This window comes from Poromitra crassiceps, assembly GCF_964638095.1.
Source record: "Poromitra crassiceps genome assembly, chromosome: 5".
Lineage (NCBI taxonomy): Eukaryota > Metazoa > Chordata > Actinopteri > Beryciformes > Melamphaidae > Poromitra > Poromitra crassiceps.
The window spans coordinates 33,708,586-33,733,664 of NC_139642.1; the positions used below are offsets into that span (position 1 = coordinate 33,708,586).

The 25,079-nt window shown below is 43.2% G+C and overlaps 2 protein-coding genes across 5 annotated transcripts in view; both read right to left on the minus strand.

The window, feature by feature from the left end:
• The window catches only part of igsf5b (immunoglobulin superfamily, member 5b), a gene marked incomplete at its 3' end in the record, with an annotated part of 21,272 nt that extends 18,450 nt beyond the window's left edge, over positions 1-2,822 (minus strand). Inside the window, exon 1 of the mRNA XM_083636627.1 lies at positions 2,752-2,822. Within this exon, the coding sequence (XP_083492753.1) occupies positions 2,752-2,803 (52 nt within the window). The 5' untranslated portion in view covers positions 2,804-2,822. The remainder of the gene's footprint in view (positions 1-2,751) is intronic.
• A 2,272-nt stretch (positions 2,823-5,094) lies between these two features.
• sh3bgr (SH3 domain binding glutamate-rich protein) lies at positions 5,095-23,939 on the minus strand. 4 transcript variants are annotated; one of them, XM_083636940.1, is made up of 9 exons: positions 23,890-23,939; positions 22,381-22,566; positions 21,758-21,838; positions 20,372-20,464; positions 17,767-17,997; positions 14,361-14,396; positions 9,122-9,148; positions 6,903-6,963; positions 5,095-5,890 (listed from the first exon to the last, which is right to left on the minus strand). In XM_083636940.1, the coding sequence occupies exons 1-8, from the start codon at positions 23,932-23,934 to the stop codon at positions 6,946-6,948; spliced, it is 717 nt and encodes a 238-aa protein (XP_083493066.1). In that variant the 5' UTR covers positions 23,935-23,939; the 3' UTR covers positions 5,095-5,890; positions 6,903-6,945. The 4 variants fall into 4 exon arrangements, with proteins under 4 accessions (XP_083493066.1, XP_083493067.1, XP_083493068.1 ...); XM_083636941.1 differs by lacking the exon at positions 9,122-9,148 and adding an exon at positions 11,051-11,074; XM_083636942.1 differs by lacking the exon at positions 9,122-9,148 and adding an exon at positions 13,549-13,569.
• Positions 23,940-25,079: the final 1,140 nt, after the last annotated feature.

Below are 25,079 nucleotides of genomic sequence, written 5' to 3' on the forward strand. Positions count from 1 at the left end.
CACATTACTGGCCATGGCACTGGATACTGCAGCTAACACAAGCACATTACTGACCATGGCACTGGATACTGCAGCTAACACAAGCACATTACTGGCCATGGCACTGGATACTGCAGCTAACACAAGCACATTGCTGGCCATGGCACTGGATACTGCAGCTAACACAAACACATTACTGGCCATGGCACTGGATACTGCAGCTAACACAAGCACATTGCTGGCCATGGCACTGGATACTGCAGCTAACACAAGCACATTGCTGGTCATGGCACTGGATACTGCAGCTAACACAAGCACATTGCTGGCCATGGCACTGGATACTGCAGCTAACACAAGCACATTGCTGGCCATGGCACTGGATACTGCAGCTATAGCACATTACTGACCATGGCACTGGATACTGCAGCTGACACAAGCACATTACTGACCATGACACTGGATACTGCAGCTATAGCACATTACTGACCATGGCACTGGATACTGCAGCTATAGCACATTACTGGCCATGGCACTGGATACTGCAGCTATAGCACATTACTGGCCATGGCACTGGATACTGCAGCTATAGCACATTACTGGCCATGGCACTGATACTGCAGCTATAGCACATTACTGGCCATGGCACTGATACTGCAGCTATAGCACATTACTGACCATGGCACTGGATACTGCAGCTATAGCACATTACTGGCCATGGCACTGATACTGCAGCTATAGCACATTGCTGGCCATGGCACTGGATACTGCAGCTAACACAAGCACATTGCTGGCCATGGCACTGGATACTGCAGCTAACACAAGCACATTACTGGCCATGGTACTGGATACTGCATCTAACACAAGCACATTGCTGGCCATGGCACTGATACTGCAGCTAAGACAAACACATTACTGGCCATGGCACTGGATACTGCAGCTAACACAAACACATTACTGGCCATGGCACTGGATACTGCAGCTAACACAAGCACATTGCTGGCCATGGCACTGGATACTGCAGCTAACACAAGCACATTACTGGCCATGGTACTGGATACTGCAGCTAACACAAGCACATTACTGGCCATGGCACTGGATACTGCAGCTATAGCACATTATTGGCCATGGCACTGGATACTGCAGCTAACACAAGCACATTGCTGGCCATGGCACTGGATACTGCAGCTATAGCACATTACTGGCCATGGCACTGGATACTGCAGCTATAGCACATTACTGGCCATGGCACTGATACTGCAGCTATAGCACATTACTGGCCATGGCACTGATACTGCAGCTATAGCACATTACTGGCCATGGCACTGATACTGCAGCTATAGCACATTACTGACCATGGCACTGGATACTGCAGCTATAGCACATTACTGGCCATGGCACTGATACTGCAGCTATAGCACATTGCTGTCCATGGCACTGATAATGCAGCTATAGCACATTACTGACCATGGCACTGGATACTGCAGCTAACACAAACACATTACTGACCATGGCACTGGATACTGCAGCTAACACAAGCACATTGCTGGCCATGGTACTGGATACTGCAGCTAACACAAACACATTACTGGCCATGGCACTGGATACTGCAGCTAACACAAGCACATTGCTGGCCATGGTACTGGATACTGCAGCTAACACAAGCACATTGCTGGCCATGGCACTGGATACTGCAGCTAACACAAGCACATTGCTGGCCATGGCACTGGATACTGCAGCTAACACAAGCACATTGCTGGCCATGGTACTGGATACTGCAGCTATAGCACATTGCTGGCCATGGCACTGATACTGCAGCTATAGCACATTACTGACCATGGCACTGGATACTGCAGCTAACACAAGCACATTGCTGGCCATGGTACTGGATACTGCAGCTATAGCACATTACTGACCATGGCACTGGATACTGCAGCTATAGCACATTACTGGGCATGGTACTGGATACTGCAGCTATAGCACATTACTGGCCATGGCACCGATACTGCAGCTATAGCACATTACTGGCCATGGCACTGGATACTGCAGCTATAGCACATTACTGACCATGGCACTGATACTGCAGCTATAGCACATTACTGACCATGGCACTGGATACTGCAGCTATAGCACATTACTGGCCATGGCACTGGATAGTGCAGCTATAGCACAATACTGGCACATGGCACTGATACTGCAGCTATAGCACATTGCTGTCCATGGCACTGATACTGCAGCTATAGCACATTACTGACCATGGCACTGGATACTGCAGCTAACACAAACACATTACTGACCATGGCACTGGATACTGCAGCTAACACAAACACATTACTGGCCATGGCACTGGATACTGCAGCTATAGCACATTACTGGCCATGGCACTGGATACTGCAGCTAACACAAACACATTGCTGGCCATGGCACTGGATACTGCAGCTATAGCACATTGCTGGCCATGGCACTGGATACTGCAGCTATAGCACATTGCTGGCCATGGCACTGGATACTGCAGCTATAGCACATTACTGGCCATGGCACTGGATACTGCAGCTATAGCACATTACTGGCCATGGCACTGGATACTGCAGCTATAGCACATTACTGACCATGGCACTGGATACTGCAGCTAACACAAGCACATTACTGGCCATGGCACTGGATACTGCAGCTATAGCACATTACTGACCATGGCACTGGATACTGCAGCTAACACAAGCACATTGCTGGCTTCTCTGAAACATCTCATCTGTTTGTGTTGAACTGAAAGCTGACCTTGAGTCATGCAGGGAAGAAGTAGCAGCACCAGGAGGACAGAGCTGTCCATGGTTCTCAGGGAACAGTCAATCCATTGTTCAAAGCTGAATGGACCTGAATTCAAGGGGGGAAAGTAGATTATTCACTAGATACAGCATGGTTGATAAGAAACTCATCCATCACAAACCTACTGTTATTCTGTTTAAAGGTTGTTTAAGGTCCTATTGATAACACATTTACGTAGATGAATTAAACAACATCCATGAGCAACCCGATCTCCAAAAAAATTGTAAAATAGCAACGTTTGTGGACAAACGTTGGTATTTTACAATGTCGGCTAAGAAATTGTAAAATGGGAACGTATGCGTCTACAGCGGTGGGCGTGGTTTGGGCGTGTTTTACGGAGATTTTCTGTTTCTAACCCCTCCCCCTACTCTAATCCTAACCCTAAAATCTCCGAACGTTACTATTTTACAATTTTCGAGCCGAAATTGTAAAATAGCAACGTTGGTCCATATCGTTGGTATTATACAATTTTCTGTGAGACTGTGTTGCCATGAGATAAAAAAAAGGTGTGGAATAAAAGGATCAATTTTCACTCTCTCACACACACACACACACACACACACACACACACACACACACACACACACACACACACACACACACACACACACACACACACACATAAAATATTATTGTGAATTAATCATTTTAATGGGTCTGACATGATTGTTCTTGACGGTTGTTAATATTCAATTATTAAAGTTCTTGAATCTACATGCCACACGTCTACACAAGACTAGGTTCTGTTTCCGAGCAACAGCCATGTTGTGACATGCAGGGGGCGGGAGGAGTACGACATCTAGAATGTTATCAATGTTGAATGTTCTCAATAGCACCTTTAACTCTTTCCATTTCTAATCTAATCTTGTACAGTATATGCATGGTAATAGAATTTCCTGTGGGCAAAGACCCTCAAAAAGAACCATTCACAAGAGATGTAAACATTACATATTTTCTAAATTCTGTGCATAATCCATCCCCTTGCAATGTATTGAAGTATATGTACTTGGATATGTCTTGGGATATGACATGGACATGTGCTTATACATATTAATTTCTATGGTCATTGACAGTCCCATACAGGAATCCCATGGAGGAAACATTGATTGTACTTGTGGAAAGAGCATTTTACTCAAGTCAAGTACCACAATTTCACTTAAAATTCCATTCAGGTCAAGATAACTAGAAAAATACTCATTATTACAAGTAACACAATAAACTCATTGAGATTTTGTGCACGAGTAACTTGTTTAGAGCACATTGTACCTCTGTCTCTACCTTCTCATATTCCTCTGCACGCACACAACGGAAAGATGAGTTTAGTGCTAAAATAAAAACCATATACATAATCCGACTCACCTCAACATGGCTTCCTGGACCTGTAGCAGGGATCAGAGATGGTGGATATAGCCAGGGGAACGGTGTTGACGATGCTGCTATCTCTTCATGCTTGGTGCTACTATCAGCCCAAAACCGTTCCGTTAAATATTACCAAACTTGCTGGGAACTTTGCCCCCTGCTGCAGACAGATGCCTGTAAATACACACTATGACTCATACTAAGAACAATGCCCCTTGAAATTCCCCAATCCCTCAGGAGGCCAAACATCTAACTCCCCACCCTCTTCAATTGAATGGGGCTGGACAGATCTGATGATGTATGTGAAGCTTGAGGAACACGGTAATAGGATGAGAGGATTTGTTTGTTTTTGTTACAGTGTAGTCAGTATTTTGGCCAATCCAAGGTGAAATAGTGGCTTTTCTGTTTTGGAAAATGGGAGCACAGATTGTTTCAAGTTTCAAGACTAATTTATGCCCTCTGACACATTTGATTTTGGTTAAGCACGCTACCAAAACACCTCTCACCTTTCAAAGAAGAAAGACAAAACTCTCTAAATAATGTGTCTAAAAAGAACTTCTTGCACAGAAATGTCAAAGTACAGTATATCCATGTGGCTCTTCTTGACTCAAAATGAACAAATAGCTAAAATCTTGGCTCAGAGGGTAAAGCATGGCACTAACACTGCCATGGTCAGCATTCTACTGTATATAAAAAAAAGTATGCTCACATGGTATTGTAAGGTACTTACAATAAAATGCCTGGCCAAAATCACATGTTTACTGCCATCCAGGCAGGCCTATACGTTCCTCTCCACCTCTATCCAGCCTCTCCGGGGATTTGTCCTTTTACTCTTACTTCCTGTTGACCCCTGCACTGCCCACTCTTCACAATTGTGCATTGATCTATAAATACAGCAACAAAAGAGTTGAAAATAGAACACACTGCAACCTCTGAGATGTTTTTACACCACTCCACTTTATTGGCATTTTCCGTTGCATCTATGTTTTAGTCACATGTTTCGCTATACATTCAACAAAGTGCATTGATTAGACAGCAGTATTGGCTGAAAAGGAACAGTAGCAGAGTAGATACAGTAGGTGCATAGGTTTTTTAATCATGTGGCCATAGAGTTCTTAGGTTGCATTCATACATACAGTTGGCAGAAAAATGTTTTGCAGTCACAGGCACTTGTAGGTGTTTTAATGTAAGAATAAAGTAATTAACTGGTAATTAACTGGTAAGTTCATGATTCATGAACCTTTAAAAATGAAATCACAGGGGCAGAGGCTCCAAGCTAAGGTTATCAGGTTTGACAAGGTCACTGTCCTTTATAATTTGTCCTATAAAACTACCATTCCTGACCGTAAAACATGAGAAACATGCCAGATTTGTTTTAAGTGTTTAACACAATGACTGTGTATGTACATTTTACAAAAGCTGCTTATGAAAAAAACAAAACGGACACCACTACGATGCACATTTTAAGTCGTCCTATCTCCCTACACGCAAAATATAAAAATTAGGTCAAAGTTGCAGTCAAAAGGGAAAGGAGGGTAAAAGGGGGGTTGGGCCTTTTAGTGCATGACTGATATGGTTTCCAGGGGGGTCCAGCGGGGGGGGTCGGGGGTGCGTATCCAGTGAGAAGTGTCCAAGTGGGGGTTGGGGGTGGGGGGCAGAGGCATTCTCAGGGGCTGAGGGGTTGAGCGTCAGGGTTCAGGGAGGGACAGGACAGAACGGGAGGCTCTCCAGGCTGGAACACAAGACAAAACAGATGAAAAAATAATGAGTTCACCCAACGCCCAGCCCTCCGCTGCGACCGAGATAGGGCTCCAGATCTCTCAGCCACCACCGCTGTGCCTGTCCCACCCGGCGTGCCCACTCCTCCCCAGGCCTGTGCCACCCGGTGTGCCCACTCCTCCCCAGGCCTGTGCCACCCGCATGCCCACTCCTCCCCAGGCCTGTGCCACCCGGCGTGCCCACTCCTCCCCAGGCCTGTGCCACCCGCATGCCCACTCCTCCCCGGGCCTGTGCCACCCGACGTGCCCACTCCTCCCCGGGCCTGTGCCACCCACATATTTCCTGAAGTGAGTCAAGGCGTTTGACATGCAGACAGGGACTAAGAGCCAGGCTTTGAAGATGATTATTATTATTATCATCGTCGCTACTGCCTTAGAGGGGGCGGGTAATTTGTGAGATATTTTTGTTGTGGCTCCAGCTGATCCCCTGGCACTCTCTGCGCTCACTGAAACTGTGTGCAGATGGAGACGGTTGTGGCACTCCCTGGTAAATAGCCCAATGCCTTATTATCCCCCCCTCCGACAGAACACTTGAAAATGCATGGCATTGGCAACAGATAGCAAGAGACATACCAAGGTGAACCAAGGAGAACGTCAGTGTGTGTTTTGCTTGTGAGATGTATGCTTCTTATATGTAAGTGCAGGGATCTCATATTCCAGTTAACACTTGGCCTCACCACTATATATAAATAATGCAGAAAGGTTTTTAATAACGTTATGAGGTGGTATTTCATTTGATAGCAGGGTCAAAGAGGCACACCAAAGCAATGCACTGTTCTGAATAGAGGTTTATCTTCTTAATTAATCTGGTTATGTTAATGCCAAACATAAAAGCAACAGTAAGGAGACTTACTCATGCTTTGCTTTTGGTAATGTTTTGCTACCAATCCACATAATCTTTTACTGCCATCCAGTGGTGAAGCAGGGGGACTGAAACAAGGTAGAGGAGAATAGTACAGCGTTTACCTGGATAGTAGTCAGTCACATCATCAACCTCTCCTGGCTCTAACTACTCAGCCTCTTCTTCCTGTTAAGAGATAATCACATATAAATACAAATAGGCAAAGCAGTGATAGAAGACAGAGGGAGGAGACAGTCAAGAATATATCAAAATGTGTATAAGAAAAAAATATAAGAAAAACTTGCATTCTTGCAGTTGGATCTGCTTAGATTGCTCCAAAGAGGACTCATCTGACAAAGTTAGTGAGACGCGTTCTTCTCTACAAAACAATTACATCTGGTCTCTGTGCTTTGCATGACTGCTCTTGACAAGAATGCTAACGAGTTGGACGATGGACAATTCCGGCCATTACTAACAGAAACTAAGGAATCAAGATGGTATATTGGTTTGTGTGTCCCAGAACGAGTAAAAAGAACTTTGCACAGGTGTAGCAAAGGCAGCTGTTCAGAGGTAACAAATATTTTTGTGACTTCCACCTCTACTCCCTCCCTTGACACATCAAAAAGAAACAGAAAGAGAGGGGTTTGTGACATTGTGGTCCCAGTGTCAGGAGTGTGAGAGGACATGACCTTAATGGTTGTAGTAGAGGTGGGTTATAAATAGAGAAAAGTAAAAAATGGTAATCCCAGAGAGGCCCCAGAAAACAGGTAGGTAGAAAAGACGAGCAATCACAAGTCAAACTGGAGGTGTTTTTGGATGAAGGGTACTAGTAACTAGTAGATAACAGGCTTCTATATCATATCTTGAGTGACTAGTAGGTACAGTAAGTGAGACAAGAGGGGATACTATAGATATATATATATATATATATATATATATATATATATATATATATATATACACACCATATATATACCATATATATCATATAAAATGGTATAACCTGAAACTGCATATTTTGCTAAATCATCATTGGTCGAGATGCACTGGCTGTGCACTGTTCCTGGTTAGTAGCAACAGTGTCTATCTATGACTGCCTTCATGAAGTAAACAACATGCTCACCAAGGGTCAAAAAAGAGCTGGCATCACTATCTATAATTAGATACAGCAATCACTTGACTCCATCAGGTTTTGTTTAGCTTAAGACTTTAGTTACGAGTGCCCAAACACTCCAACAACACAACCTAGAGAAACAAACACGGCGCTTCGCGATCCAGTGGGTCACCTCATGCCAAATACAGTCACAACTGTTTATATCTTTCTGTTGCAGGTTGCACATGAACAAACAATGCTCCATCCATCATCTTTGGCACTTGTCAGGTCCACTCTTTCAAAATGCTCTTGGCAAAACAGTCACGCCTTCTTAAAAAAAGAAGCACGATCCCTGAGGTCACTTTGTCGGGTCAGTGAGTTCCCTCTCTGTGCAACAAAAACATGTCCAACTTATGCTCGTGTGTGTGTGTGTGCACCGTCAAATTTGGACGGCACAACACCACATTCCACCTGTTCTTAAAGGAACACTCCGCCCATTTTCAACTAGCTTTGTATCATTAGAACATCAGTAGTATATCAGAAAACTGTAAACTGTTTTGAAGTCTGTCATTTAATTTGACAGTTATTGAGTGTTAAAGTGTGGACCAGTGACATCACTGGTCCACACTAACTCAAATTAATAACTCATTAACTCAAATAAACTCTCAATAACTGTCAAACTAGATGAATGACAGAATGTTTGACAGTTATTGAGAGTTGATTTGAGTTAATGAGTTATTAATTTGAGTTAGTGTGGACCAGTGATGTCACTGGTCCACACTTTAACACTCAATAACTGTCAAATTAAATGACAGACTTCAAAACAGTTTACAGTTTTCTGATATACTACTGATGTTCTAATGATACAAAGGTGTCAACCACCTTTGTATCATTAGAACATGGGCAGAGTGTTCCTTTAAGCAATCAAAACGAAACACATTAACGTCTTTGCAGGCTTGGAGAGAAAACGCCTGTGTGCATGTGTCATAATGCCCACTGCAATACTGAAGGACATATTAATATTGTGTGCAGTGTCTTTAAAGTAACACTCGTATCAAACGGAGTTGTGTCAAAGTCCCACATTTAAGCACACAGGTTGCATACCACACGGCGACCTTGAGGAGAGAGAGCAGTGTCGAAATTCACATAAACCCACACAGTCAGATCAGATCATGCATAAAGTTCCTTTTCCTCTCCCTCATGGGTCCACACCATGCAACACAGGGACAAGAATCAACAGTCTGAATATACCTCTAGCACTTCAGTCTCTTCTTCTTCCTATATGGCAGGGGATACCAAGCAGTGTTGAGTATGTGAGTGTCAATAACAGAAGGAAAGAAAATAACAAGTGCAATGGTCCTTTTGTGTTTAGGGTGCCTGAATTGTGTCACTTGATTAACAACAGAAGGGAAGAAAACAAAACTTGGCATTACAGCTAAAATACCAAATCCACCTATGGTTTAAGTGTGTTGTCATGTCTCTCATGCGGCAGGCACACCATCAGGCATCTCTATGGAAAAGACTTGACAACCCATGCAGCACGCAGAAAGAGAGGGAGAGAGAGAGAGAGATAGAGTGTTTCCATATAGAACGTCTATAGACCCTTAAAGAAAACACACGGAAAGCCACGAATGTCAACCACTGACTACCTCACTGCCTGGATCGTCTTGCTCCTGCAAGAAAGGTGGGACAACAGAGGAACAGAGGGAGAGTAGAGGGCAAGGCAGATAGAGCAAAGCAAAGCAGTTACATGATAGAAGATCAGGCAGTGCTTGGAATGTAGCAGAAGTCCTTTTCACACTGTGCTTAGTGCAGAGCTAACAGTTTCCGAAAGTGTTTTTCTTTTTTTGACCTGGGGTCCCTGAGCTTGACAGTGTCACATTCTAAAGTGGGGAAATCCCGACTTGGGATCAGGCCAAGTCCCGACTTTGGAGGGTTAACAGCAGAATCCTTCAACGTGGCCCTGAAGTAAGCAATGCAGTGTGAAATGTGGCTAAAATAGTCCTGGAGTGAGCCTGAGCCCAGGGCTAATGAGTGTGTACAGGAGGTGTATACGTGTGTGTGTGTGTGTGTGTGTGTGTGTGTGTGTGTGTGTGTGTGTGTGTGTGTGTGTGCGCGCATGAAGCTACTAAGTAGAGGGTAAACCCTTGACTTTAGACATCATAGAAGAAAGTATCAAACTAATGAAAGTTACATGGCATGATTGCAATAGAAACTTTTAAGTAGAATAAAGCAGATTCCTGGTTTTCTGAAAATGGGGGGGGGGGGGGGGGGGGGTGGCTATGACCTCTGAGGATGACCTCCAGCAATCACCATAAGGCATTTGCCTTATTGGTGATTTCTGGAGGTCATAGGTCATATTTGTATTGACCACTGCATCGCTAAATGCAAGTAGCCTACTGCGTATGTGTGCTTGTAAAGAGAGAGGGGGCACTTGGGGGTAAACCTCTTGGTATGTTGCTCCTTATCTTTCAATTTATTGACTGTTACCAGAGACGCCATGCTGCTCATCCAGCTATGTGATTGAGATATCCCTCTTGGCCTAACCGCATGGCAATACTGTATACATAAGGCATGGAAAACCTTTGAGATAACCTTGGGGAGATGAGGTCTGCTAAATCTACCCAAGAACTAGTGAAGGAGAAAATTGAAGGAATGTCTGATATAGTGGGAGAGTGGCGAAGGAAGCAAGAGAAGTCGTGAAAGTAAGGGGTTATCAAAAAAGAGACAAGACAGAAAGAGAGGAAGGCAAGGGGCAGTTAAAAGGAAGGGGAAAAAAATCACATGAATCTACCTCAAGCTGTCGTAGCTCTTCTTCCTCCTAGAGCAGATAACAGAGGGCTGGTCAGAGGAGTGAGAGAGCACCACAGAAAAAGTTGTCTGATTTAAAATGGAAACTATAGGGACAGTTCAGGCTGTCGGGAAGCAGCAACAGGACTGGGAAGAAATGAGGAACAGAATCTTAACAGAGAGAGGGGGGGAGAAGATAGATAGAAAATAGACAGAAGGATGGGAAGGAGAATGGTGGAGGTCTTGGAGTGAGTGATTAAAATATCTCATAGATGAGTGTGGGGACAGCAGATGACAAGAAAAGGATTCTCCACCCGCACTACCCCTTAAAACAACGCCTTCCCTTCCCTGGAACAACCGTAGAGACGGCCGCCGACGCAGTTCAGTTACCTCTGACTGCAAATCCTCTTCCTCCTGGAAGGAGGAAACCAAGAGATGGACAAAAGGGCAAAGCATGGGTCAAAGGCCATGAGGTGCGTGGAGGAGGAACACTAACAGAAAAACCCTAGTTCATGCATCTAAATGAAATGAGTTAGGTGATTTCAATGGACTTGATCATAAACGGCAAATCATGCTAATTATGAAATGAAATTGATATAGATAAAACATTGATATATAGTATTCCTAAATGTAGCTGAAGTGTGAAAGGTAGATAGCTATATCGTATTGTATGCCTATAACATGTTTGAAGATCAGTAGTATCATTGACATATTAAATATGGACGATGTGTCAGCTCTCTACAGTGAGGCCAAAGCATCAGTATGTTATGAACCATGTACTGTATCTCAATGAAAATGGGTGCATCACAATAAGGACTTGATAAAATCCATATTCCCTGACTGTATTTGCAAAAGTAGCTGGCAAATTCTTCTGAACAAAAGCACTTGTTTTCTTTTTTGATAGAAATGTTTACTTGAAAATGATCTATAATATAATAAGGGACATGGTGAGTTTGATAAATTGTAATCCTCAAAATTTCTCTGGTCTTGGATTCTATATATTTTTTCTCGTGGGTGTGAAGCTCTTTAAATGTAAAATGCATGCAAGAGAAAAAAACGGGACTGGGTTTCGAGGATGGTTTCCACACAAAATGCATTCCCTCCACAAGAGACCTGTGGAAAATAGGAAACGGGGGGGGTAAAGGGGTTGATGTGTAGATGCTAATCTTTGGGGCCTACAAAATGAAGAAGGCTTTCTGAACACTCAAATCACACCAGAGAAACAAACAGCTACAATGGAGGAGAATGTGGGGGGGTAGTTGTTTCAAACAAATGCTACAGTCAAGGGAGTGCAAACCAAACAACACGGGACACCCAATGCCCTTGATCACAGAGCAGGAGAGACTAGGCTACTATGGAATGAGTTGTGAAGACTTGAACTACAACAGCACAAATACAGTAATGGGACACATTCATTTGAAGTCAAAGTAGGTCTATACCTCAGAAAGCGGATGATCATCTTCACCCTAAAATAGTGAACAGCAAGTGATTGGTGTGGGAAGTGACTCTGGCTGACTCACATCAGACTTTGTGGATTTATGTGGCAAAGAAGAGGATTTATTTTTATCATTTGTATTTATACTGACTGAATAGTGATGAGATCATCAGGTATGCAATGCAACCTTTAGTGGAGGTTGACAGTATGAGATCTGTGATATTAAACCTTTTGCTGAGGAGCCTGAGACACCAGCACAATGAGAACAGTTTCCTATACCAAGCAACCAACTATCCTTTTGTGATTCTTGAAAAAGATTTCAGGTCAGAATAAAAAGCAACCAATATTTGATTCATAAAGCTTGTCGTTTGTTAGAGAAACCCAGCAAGCTCAGCTCACATGTTATTAAGTATTAGCCTATGCAGCAGTTCTACATCACTGGAAAGCAGACACAGCAGATGCTGGCCACAGCTCAAGCTTCATCATAGTAGTCCTATGATGCGCGTGCGCCAATTCTAACGGGAAGTGAAGAGCAAGCAAGCAAATGGGCTTCCACTGAAATCTGAACTAATAATGCACTGATATTTCACATGCATCACATAATATGTAACTAAGTTTGACTTAAAGAGATAGTTTGGATTTTTTGATGTGGGGTTGTATGAGGTACTTGCATACAGTCAGTGTCCTACATGCACTAGACCAATTTGGAGAAATGGAGACCGGCCGCGTCAGGCAACTAGAGCTGTCTGCTGAGTGTGAATTGGGTCACGAGCAAAAAGGTAAAAAAAAACAGAGGTTCCATACTGCTCACCTGGCGTAATCCAAGTCTCCACAAGCCCTGAGATACCAGGTTTGTCATTTACACCCTGTTTTTAGAGGAAATCTGCACTGTAGCCACATTGCTATTGCTATAGGAAGTACAATAAGTGGTGAGCACCACTTCTTGGAGCACCTGTGAAGATTTCAGCTAAAAACAGGGTGTCTTTTCAGTCAACTAAATGATGTCTTTTCAGTTAACTTGCCATCTCAGTGGTTGTGTAGACTTGGATTACACCAGGTGAGCAGTATGGAAGCATTTTATGTGTTTTTTCCCCTCTGTCGTTTTTTTTGTTTTTGCTCGTGACCCTGTTCACACTCAGCAGACAGCTCTACTCGCCAGACGCGGCCGGTCTCCATTTCTCCAAACTGGGACCGCGCCAGCTACATTCTACTGCATGTAGCACACTGACTGTATGCAAGTACCTCATGCAACCCCCACATAAAAAAAAATCCTAAATATCCCTTTAACAGCAAGGAAACATGTATGAGGTCTACTCAATCCAGACAAATCTTAGTAGGGAAGTTAGCACAATGCAGACACTACTGGGATGGGATTAACTGCTGCTGCCGTTTGCTTTTATTAGTAACACTCTTCATATCAGGCATGCCTTGGAAGAACAGTGTCCCTTATTACCTTGTCCTCATCTGCCTCTTCCTGTGCAAGACAAGAGAATAACTGAAATACAGTTCTATAAGGTGTAAGTCTCTCAAGCCAGACTGTCTCTGCTACATTCTTCGAATGCAGCATATATACAGTCCGTACTTCAAGTAGGGAAAATGTGTTTAAACGGAAAGGGATGATCAGTGTTGGGGGTAACTCATTACAAAAGTAACATATTACATGTAACTCAGTAATATAACTTATTACTTATAGGATTTCAGTAATATTATACCAGTTACTTTCTCAAGTAACTCAAGTTACAAATTGAGTTAAGCACATATTTAAAAAAGATACAATCATTTCCTAATCAAACTTATTTGCTTTTATGCAAATAACCACTATAGATGACAATAACAAAGGAAAAGAATAACATTTAGAATTTTGGATTGTTTACACTGACTTCAAGGCGGTTGAAATAATTTTTCGGGATGGTTCCGGGGCAGCAATGTCATTCTGATGCTACTGTTGTTTTGGTAAAAGTAATGGAAAAGTAGTGTAATAAGTAATGAGTTACTCTACACAGAAAGTAATATTGTAAAGGAACTTATTACTTTCAAATGAAAGTAACTAGTAATATGTAGTATATTACATTTTGAAAGTAACTTGCCCAACACTGGGGATGATAGGGGGGATGTCCCGGATGTCCCGCCTTATCATCCCCTACTTGAAGTCTAGATGAGTAGGCGGAAGCATTTGAAAATTGCGGGAGCCAACGCGTCTGTTTTAAGAGACGAATAAGGTGTACACTTGAGTTCAGTCTCGTCATACAATTTGGAGAAACTTACCTCTTCTTCCTCCTCCTCCTCTTCTATACGACCCCTCTGACAAAAGAAAACAGACTGTTAGAGACTTAAGATTGATAATGTGGCCTGAACCAGACGCACTGAGGATATGGAAAACAGAGAACATCTCCTCACACACGCTGTACGTATACAGTCCAAGACGTAGCTTGTGAACAGGCAAGGCAGGCAACTGCATGGGGCCCCAGGCATTAGGGGTCCCCGACGGCTGACAACATTTACACCACAACACCGCAAACCCCTCCCTCTTAGGCCCAGTTTACACCAATGATTCGCATTGGGACGAAACCGTTTTAGAACGTTGCAGGGAACAGTTGCAGCGGTGTAAACTGGCCCGTCTCATCTCGACTCCAGCTGGCTGATGGCATCTCCAGCAATTCAGCTTGTCAAGTCAAAGGGGCTGGTTGTAAGTCATTGCAGGTTTTGACTCGTCTCGTCGTGAATCTTTGGTTGAAACTGGGCTTTAAACAACCAATGGACGATTGGCCCTAAAGTGGCCCCATGTCATTCCCTGGACGATTTTCAATGACATGACACCACAGTAGGAAACCTCCCTTAAAGGGGCTCCATGAACTTGCATGATTCACGCTCTTGAAAGTAAGTGCCTAGTAGTGTCCACAGTGCTGAAATCTTAGAAGAACTGAATAAGAAAGTGGAAGTCAATGAAGAGGAGTTATCCATCTGGAAGTGAGAAAATACACAGAAAAAAAGAGGATGAGGAAAAAAGAAAGCAAGACAGTGGAGTAGATCAGCCTAGTGATTAAGCAGTGCTGTTGTCTAAAGTCTAGCCTTAATGGGGGAGATACTCAGGAGTCACTTCAGCTATCAATGGTGTTGTGTTTTTGTTAGTTAACCTAGCTAGCTCTAGCTAAACTAACAGTTAAACCATGATGAATGCTATGGCTGGTAGATTTGCTTCACTCACCTTCGGAGTGGGGGGAGTAGCTATTATTGAGTGGCTCGTACATACATACATACATATACAGTATATATATATATATATATATATATATATATATATATATATACACACACACACACACACACACACGCACACACACAAATACACATGTGTGTGTGTATATATATATATATATATATACTGTATATATATATATACTGTGTGTGTATATATATATATATATATATATCCATAACCAAATTTGGCTGGTGAACAAAATGTTAATTTTGCACCATGTATGAAAGCTATGTCCTGGAAAACATTTAACAGTTGAACTTGAGGGATTCTAATTCTATAATGTGAAAGCATTTTAACATGTTATTATAAGTATATATCACTTTCTTATCTCTGGAATTAATCTGGAGAAAAAAAACAAAAAAAAACTAACACTACAGGTTTACGTTTTTAGGCCTTCACACTCACAGAGATTGTGACATCATCAGCATCCCTTCCCTGCTTCCCACTGATGGTGTCATTGATCATGTCACAGTAAAAATGCCACCTGCACTTCTCAAACCTCTCCAGTAAAAAGGGTCCTTATCGCAATCCTCAACGCCTACCAACGCAAGTGGACAATCAGCCCGAGTTACCAACAAGTCCAGCATCCACACCTGGAGTAACTCTAGAGGAGAGGGCAAGCTCTTCTCCTTTAGTTTGTGGATGAGAGTGTGGAGATCAGGATCACAGCCTTCAACAAGGAGGTGGAGAGATTTTTTATTTTAGTGGAGCAAGACAAGGTGTACTACATCAGTAAGGCCACGCTGGAGCTGGCCAACAAGGAGTACATGATGCTGAAGGACGATTAAGAGATGACACTCCATGCTAATAGCTCTGTTGCCAGGACATTCGCACCATGCAGACTTTGTGCTCATCGCCGAGCTGGAGAACAGAGACAAGGATGTCTCTGTCATCGATGTGATTAGAGTGTGTAAGAGTGCAGAGGTGGTTTCTCGTATCACCACTAAAACCAGCAGCTTCCACTTAATGGACACCAATGGCAAAGTGGTGACAGCCACATTGTGAGTAGGCGCAGAAGTCTGATGACTCAATCTGCTTGTGGTCGCTATCAAAGGAGCTCGTCTGTCTGATGTTGGGGGCAGATCTCTCTCTGCTTTGTTGAGCTCAACAGTCATGGTCAACCCAGACATACTGAGGCCTTTTGACTGAGGGCCTGGTATATGACCAGGAGGGCTACGCTCTAAACAGCGAAACCCTGACAGAGACAAGGTCAACACCAGACAGAACTAGGGATGCACCGATGTGAAAATGTTGGTCAATACCGAAAACCGATATTAACATTGCTGTTATAACCGATATTTACCGATGTCGATATGATCTGTATAAAAACACATTTTTGTGATGATAAAATTGTGTACATACTGAAAAACACATGTAAACACTGTGAATTTGAAAGATTAATGTCTTTCTTTATTTCCAAAACATTTGGAAAAGCCCAGAAATCATAGATTTACTGCAATGTTTCCTCTCAATGTAAAATTTTTGGCTGATACCGATAACCGATATTAACATTGCAACATTGGACCGATGCCGATATGTTAGAAAATGACTAACATCTGCCGATACCGATATGATTGCCGATATATCGTGCATCCCTAGACAGAACCAAATAAAAAGTAGTAGGAATGCAACAGATAAGTGGGTTAAATGTCCGACGGTGCTGAAGGGACAAATAGGAACGGTGAACAGGAACGACACGGTGTGTGTTAGTGAACAACAGAATCCAGAGAGACTTGTGGAGGAGATGCAGAACAAGGAGAATGACAGGAACTTGAATTGGAATGCAAAACCTTGATGTGTGGAAGAAAGGGACATTAAAGGGACAGTGGACAGACTATAGAGGGAAAAGACAGCATTCCAGGGACAATGGCGAGGTGGAGGAAAAGGACATTAACGGGACAGTGGACAGGCTACAGAGGGAAAAGACAGCATTCCAGGGACAATGGCGAGGTGGAGGAAAAGGACATTAACGGGACAGTGGACAGGCTATAGAGGGAAAAGACAGCATTCCAGGGACAATGGCAAGGTGGAGGAAAAGGACATTAACGGGACAGTGGACAGGCTATAGAGGGAAAAGACAGCATTCCAGGGACAATGGCGAGGTGGAGGAAAAGGACATTAACGGGACAGTGGACAGGCTATAGAGGGAAAAGACAGCATTCCAGGGACAATGGCGAGGTGGAGGAAAAGGACATTAACGGGACAGTGGACAGGCTATAGAGGGAAAAGACAGCATTCCAGGGACAATGGCGAGGTGGAGGAAAAGGACATTAACGGGACAGTGGACAGACTATAGAGGGAAAAGACAGCATTCCAGGGACAATGGCGAGGTGGAGGAAAAGGACATTTGAAAAACACTAATGGAATGGAGGAAGAGGCGATTCGACGGGATTCGAGGTAAGGGGCAATTACAGTGTCCTCTGTGTCCTCCTCTGTCTCTTCCATTGCCTCCTCCTCTGCTTCGGGTGCCTCCTCTCCTTCCATAACCTCATCGTCTGCAGCCTCTTCCTCTACCTCCTCTCCTTCTGCTACCTCTTCCTCGCCAGCCTCTCCTTGCGCCTGCTCCTCGATATCTTCCAGTGCCTGCTCCTCCTCCTCTCCGTGTGAAACGCCATTACGCTCCTCCACTGGTACCTCCTTACTCTGGGGTGAAAACGACAACTTCATCAAAAGGAACACGAAGGAGATAAAAGTGTTAAAGTAGCAATGGCGCAGCTGTTACAGGCACCACTTCAAACAGCATGAGGGAGGCAGCAGGAGAGACACTCTCAAAGACCTGGGAGTAAAGAGGAATGAGAAGCAGAAGGTGGAACAGCAGTTTGGGGGTGAAGACAGGAATGTTGGAACTAAAAATGAAAAATTTGGAATGAAATGAAATCATGAATTGCCTATGAAGACAGGCTATGCTTTTCCCCCAGGTGAGAATCAGTGGTGGCAGAATTCTCCCCCCCCCCCGTCTTTTCCCGATTTTTTTTCTCCCCAATTGTACTTGGCCAATTCCCCCCTCTGCCGATCTGGGGAGAGCCATAGTGAACGTGAAGTGAGTCACGAAGAGCCACACCTGCCCACTACGGATATGCGGATAATGACCTGCCACTGTTAAACATGAGCCACGATTGCGTGGAAGCGGATCTTATACCGGTGGTCGAGGTAGATAAGAGACGGAGTCGCGGGAGTGCGCATAGGCCGGCTAATTGTTGTTTAACATGCAGGCCAACCGGCTAGGTGCAGGTTATAATACGGATTCCACTGCATGTTAAGAAGTGGCTTAGACTTGCACATGCTTCCTTCGATACATGTGCCAGCCGCTTCTTTTCACCTGACAGTGAGGAGTTTCACCGGGAGGATGTAGCACGCTATTCCCCCCAGTTCCCCTCCCCGCCAAATAGGCTGAGGAGGCCGACCAGAGGAGGCGCTAGTACAGCAACCAGGACTCATAGCCCACCAGCTTCTCACCAGCAGACACATCCAATTTTGTCTGTATGAACATCTGACCAAGCCGGAAGTACCGCTTCCACGAATTTAACCCATGTCTCCGCGGTGGTGGGTGAGTGCTTTTACCTCGACACTAGCCAGACACCCCCAAATAACTGTAATTGTGAGACTATCCCGACAGCAGCAAAAGCAGAGGGGGATCTGAACTCATCTGTGTGCAGCCAGGTGAGTCAAATGATCTCAATTTGCACTCTTCACATACAGTAGCTGTACCCCTTAAAGGAACACTCCGCCCATTTTCAACCAGCTTTGTATCATTAGAAGATCAGTAGTATATCAGAAAACTGTAAACGGTTTTTGAAGTCTGTCATTTAATTTGCCAGTTATTGAGTGTTAAAGTGTGGACCAGTGACATCACTGGTCCACACTAACTCAAATTAATAACTCATTAACTCAAATCAACTCTCAATAACTGTCAAACTAGATCAATGATGAATAGTTTGACAGTTATTGAGAGTTGATTTGAGTTAATGAGTTATTAATTTGAGTTAGTGTGGACCAGTGATGTCACTGGTCCACACTTTAACACTCAATAACTGGCAAATTAAATGACAGACTTCAAAACCGTTTACAGTTTTCTGATATACTACTGATCTTCTAATGATACAAAGCTGGTTGAAAATGGGCGGAGTGTTCCTTTAAGCGCCATGGGATTTGGAAGGGGAACATCACAGGTTTAGCTGGGCAGAATTATTCCACTAGCTTTCTGACAGCCCTTTTAATAAACAACACAAACCAGTCCACTCTCTTTGATGCCCACATATGTTCAGCTAGGTCAAATCCCAAAGTGGCCAAATCGGCTGTGTTCTCTCAAAGCAATTAAGTGCTTCACCATTTTTGCATTGATGTCAATATCATGTAGTGCAATGAGTTCAGTATCTGAGTGCATTACAATGTAAAAATAAGTTGGGACATTGGTCACATGTGTATCTATTAGATTTATTATTGGGTCTGAAAGAAATCTCAGCCCATTCTTGAAGATGATTATGCAGAATTTCCAATAGTGAATTAGTAAAAAAGAAGAAGTGGAATGTGAATTATAAATGTCTACTATGTCTTGTTAAGTAGCTTCCTTCTATAATGTGTCAAATCTGCATTGTGCTGATGAAGAAATAGCCTCTCTGGGGGGAAAGGATTAGAAACTGGAAGTGACTGGAATCCAAACAGTAGTTAGGAAAATAAACCTCATGCTTTATGAATGGAAATATGGTAATGTAATGAACACACCCTTAATAATCAAACAACAGGGTTGTGAATGCACACCAACATAATTGTACTCTGTGCAGTCCTAATCGACTAAAACATTATGGAATACAATGCTTCACAACTGTGTAGTCACTCAACCATGCAACACAAAGATTAGCCACTAGGTGATTACTCTTGCCTATAGGAAATGAAGAGTCTTTTAGAGTGGACAAGAGGGAAATGGTTAGGCTATACTGGATGGAAGGGGGAAGATGAGAAATGGTAAACAACACAGAGACAAAGTGTGAAAGATGAATGCAAATAAGGAAGGCATTACTAGTGAGTCATCATCAAGGTTTCCCTCTGCATTCGTTTCTTCAGCATGTGTCCCGTTCTCCACAATAGGTGTCTTTTCAGCCTGTATTGCTTCCTGTGTCAAGGAAATTGTCAGGTTTAACACAAAAATGTATCATAGCATAAGCATAAGAATTTTGTACTTTTAAAAGGGACCTATTATGCTTTTCCATATTTTGTGTCATATATATACTGTTATAATGTTGGATGGTCATATTAAACATGGTCAAAGTTTCAAATAATGAGGTAAACATAATGTGATAGTTAACCCCATTAGCACAAATCATGGGATTTTGACTGCTCTGAACGAGAGAGTTCAGAACACGGGTCTAAGTGATGTCAGATAGACCCGATTACCTTATATGGTCATTGATCCAGCCCCCTGCTGTTCAAACCATACCCAACCAATGGGGTCCTATGGAGCCAGCCTCAAGTGCTTGATGTCACAATTCACTCGAACAGACTTTACAGGCTGTACTTTTTACAAAATTCACACATTTTAAAACTGTGACAGTTCACACAACTTTAACACTCCATATATTATACATCAAACACTTTTGCTTTCACTCACAATGTCAAAATGTAAGTGATGCGATGTATAGTTTTTGAGGTATTAATATTTGTTTGACACTAGTGTTCCACTCTACTTCACAGTAGTTTCTGCTGTCAGCTAAAGAGACAGGAGCTAAAACAGAGTGTTTCAGACAGAGGCAGGTTGAACTGAGGGGCTGCAAAAAAGGGACAGTACAAGATAAATAAGGATTTTTTTGAACTGTGAATCATGCAAAGCTACCGTGGTAGAGTCCCAGAATAAAATTATAATAAAATATAAAACTGGAAATTAGCATAATAGGTCCCCTTATGGATCGCGTTGAGTTGGTCTTATACTGTAGAAATTTATTTAATTCTAGAAATACCAACATTTCCAAGATCTTCAACTAGTAATGTCACATAATATTCATTACAGACAGCTTTCCTCAGGGATATGATGTATTGCAGTGAGCCATAGCAGAATTTATTTAATTCAACTGAGCGTAAACGTCCTCAAGGACAATACATTAGTTTCCTGTGTCTGAGTTTGTTTGTTTTTGTTTTCTTTGATACTCTGAAAATTGAAAAATAAATATTGGGGGAAAAAAGAGGACAATACATTAGTTGAGCTAATGTGGTTGGTTAAACAAACAGCACTGATGTTGCGGTCCAGACGCAGCACATTCTCACAGGATTACATTGAATCAGGTTATTTGCATCTCAGAGTATCTTCAGGTAGAACACATGCTCCAGTGTGTCACTGTGTCAACTTTAATATATATTAATGAATTATGTATCACTAATTTGTAGGGAAAATATAATAAGGAAGAGTTCCAACCTTGGACCCAGGAGGAGGGGGCAGTCCCAGGAAGGCGTACACTGAGTTGTCCTCCTTGGCATCGAAGAATGTGTCATAGTCCTGTGTGAAAATGGAAAACATAAAGAGTGCTCTGTCTCCTAACCCCAGTTTAACCTCTCGTCAAATTCATTAATATTGGATAATACTCTGCATAGTGCAGAACTGAAACCTGCAAATTGCATTTGCAAATAATTCTTAGTGTTTTAACCAGCATAGAGTACCATAGGGATTGATTGCATCAGAACAGGGGTAAGGTGTCAGTCACAGTAAAGTAAATTGGCTAATTTGACTTTCAAATAGCCAAGTTTTGTGTGATTATAGAAACTTTCTTACACTTTCTTGGCAAACCCCACAACCCTTGCACTTAGGTAGGCATACAAAAAGTATTCACAATTACTATTTAATCCAGGTAAGGTTCAGAGTTCATAGTTTCACTCGTCCCAACTTCCCATGACCCATATTGAACTGGATTATTATCTACAGCAGTGGTTCCCAAAGTAAGGTCTGGGGACCACCAGGGGTACAGGAGGCAGTCTCTGGCAGCAAAATGAGGCCTGGACCTGAAACGGTTTGTGAATCTGTGCTGAAGTGCTGAAGCTCACCCCGCAGTAGCTCTCCTCGTTGAAGATCTGAGGGGGCAGTGGGATGCCGTTGGAGGGCTTTTTTTCTTCAGGGACATTCTGCCTCATCCACATGCGGTTGTCCTCGTTGCAGGCGATGTCCAGCTGGGCGTAGTCCACCTTAAGAGCCTCCAAGAACCCCACCACATCCTGCTGCTTCTTCTTGATCTGGGGAACATAGAAATGAGCAGCATTGAAAATGAATCCTGATTTCACCACTATGTTTCGATCAGGGAAAAAGTTGAATAGCTAGTTGAGTGGCCATGTAAATATTGGGGGAATCTGGACTTTGTAAGATTCAAAATAGTCCAAATAAATATTCATTTGTGAATTGTCCTTAACTGTTCATTCCTACAGGGTAAGGGCTGCTGGAGCCAATCCCAGCATGCATTGGGTGGAAGTAACTTCTGGACAGGTTGCCAAAACCATCATAGGATTAGTGTAACGGTAGCCAACCGGTCATGCTGTGCAGTAAAGTGAGACTATAGCGACAGACGCTAGAGCCCATGGGTTTTAGCCTCCTTGCTAGTGTCCGCCACCCATGTACTGTAGGTGGTTCTGAGTTTGTTCGATTCCCAGCTGCAGGTGATTACACAATGCGGGGTACACTAAATTAGACAACTACACACTCCCATTCAAATCTATGGGCAATTTAAAGTCCCCAATCCACCTGACACCTGGCATTTTTTCTATGGGAGGAAACCCCACACAAAAACAAGCAAGCAGAACGTGTAAATGCCATGCAGAGAGGAACCTCAACCTCAGCTGTTTGTTGCTGTGAGGCAGTGCTAAGCCTAACCACTAGTCACCATGCTGATTAGACCAGTTTAAATTGCTTATTTCTGCTTAACAAGCAGACATACAAGACTGTACCATAAAAGATGTGCACCAGTAGCTATTTCCCATACTGCTGGTAGGCCTAAACCAGTGGTTCCTCATCAAAATGAGAGATAGTTTAAAACTAGTGAGCTTTAAAAGATCAGTTCACTCTCCCCACTGTGGCTGTCACCCTATCTAGACAGTTACATAATTAGATTACAAGTCACATCTAACCACAAACAGCCTCAATATGGGGTTCCTGAAGACTACATATCATCAAACAGTGGATCTAAAGCGTTATCCGACCATGACAGGGAAAGGTTTGGGATGGGAGCATCTACTCTACAAAATCTGAACAGTACGGTAGATCTTCTTCCAGTTTGCTATTGCAGGGTTGGAATGTGATCTCGGCGACTGGCGAGTTATAATTAAAGTATGGAAGCACTGCTCAGACGACAATAACGCTCACAGAAATGAACACACAAACATACAGATAGCAGATAGGCCTAATAATGGTAGAAGTATGAGAGATGAAGGGCATATGAAATCAGTCTCAAACTCTTCGCCTCTTTTGGAAATGTGTTGGTAAAAGCTCTCTGATAACATGAAGAAAGACTACCCAAGAAAGTTCACTTAACACTGAGAAATCAATCGCACGGGTTGAATCCTTACCGCAGTGGATCCCGATGAGGTGGCGAGAAATACTTTGATAACCATTTTGTCACAATATATTCTGTTGAATGCAACAGTAGGTTCTTAAAGGAGCAGGCGGCGGCCTCCTCTATTATTAGCGCGCACCCAGGACGGAGACATAGCACTGTGAACACATACACACACATACACGCCACTGATGCTATTTCTGTCCCCGGACTCCATCACTGCAGCAGTGCAGGATTGGTGGGTTGGCCCCTCGGAGTGCAGCGCCACACCGACTGATTGGCAACTGCAGTTGTCTGTCGGCGCAGAGGACCGGTGAAGTTGGTTTCCAGTTCCGTGCAAAGTGCATATCATGGACAGAAATAGCGCTGAGCAGATCACTGTAGGCTGTAAGTCACTGGGTTGGGGTGCAGGGACTTTCGATGGGTCCTTACGGGGCTTCTAGGGGTTCCTCAGCAAAATATGAGCAAAAGTTGAATTTCGGATTCACAAGAAGTTTGCACGAGGAGATGCAGGCCTTAGTTTGACCACCAGAGGCCTCACTCCTTAATCACAGGCCTACTACTACATGTAAGCTAGGATTTATTAATGTGCTGGCGTGGCATGATCACATGACATGATCAATCAAAAATAGCTTTCAACATATTGAAAAATGTAGCCTACATTTGATTTAACTTATGCCTAGCTCAAAATACCATGTAGCGACCATGTATTTTATTTTTTAATAAATAAATCGTGTGTGTGTGTGTGTGTGTGTGTGTGTGTGTGTGTGTGTGTGTGTGTGTGTGTGTGTGTGTGTAATTGTAGCCTACATGTAGATGACATTCATCAGAAATAATTTGGACATAATATGTTACTAAATTTATATCCAAAATACAGCCAATTTCAGTGATCCTCAGTCAGCTTGTACAGACAGGAGCATACCCCATTTGACCTTGTATTGGTTTGTGGCTGACTATTTGTTAGTATGAGGAACAGCATGGATTGTGTTGAGAAAGGAATCTACCAATCGACATTATCATTGGTAAGTAGCAAACAAAGAATCCAGTTAATCCAGTCTACAGCTCAACCTGCCATGTCCCAGTGATTCTCAAAGTGGGGTCCGGGGACCCCCAGGGGTCCTTTAGGGCAGTGTTTCCCAACCTTTTCTGGCTTATGTACCCCTTGAGCTGTTTCGCCATGCCAATAGTACCCCCTCACTCAGG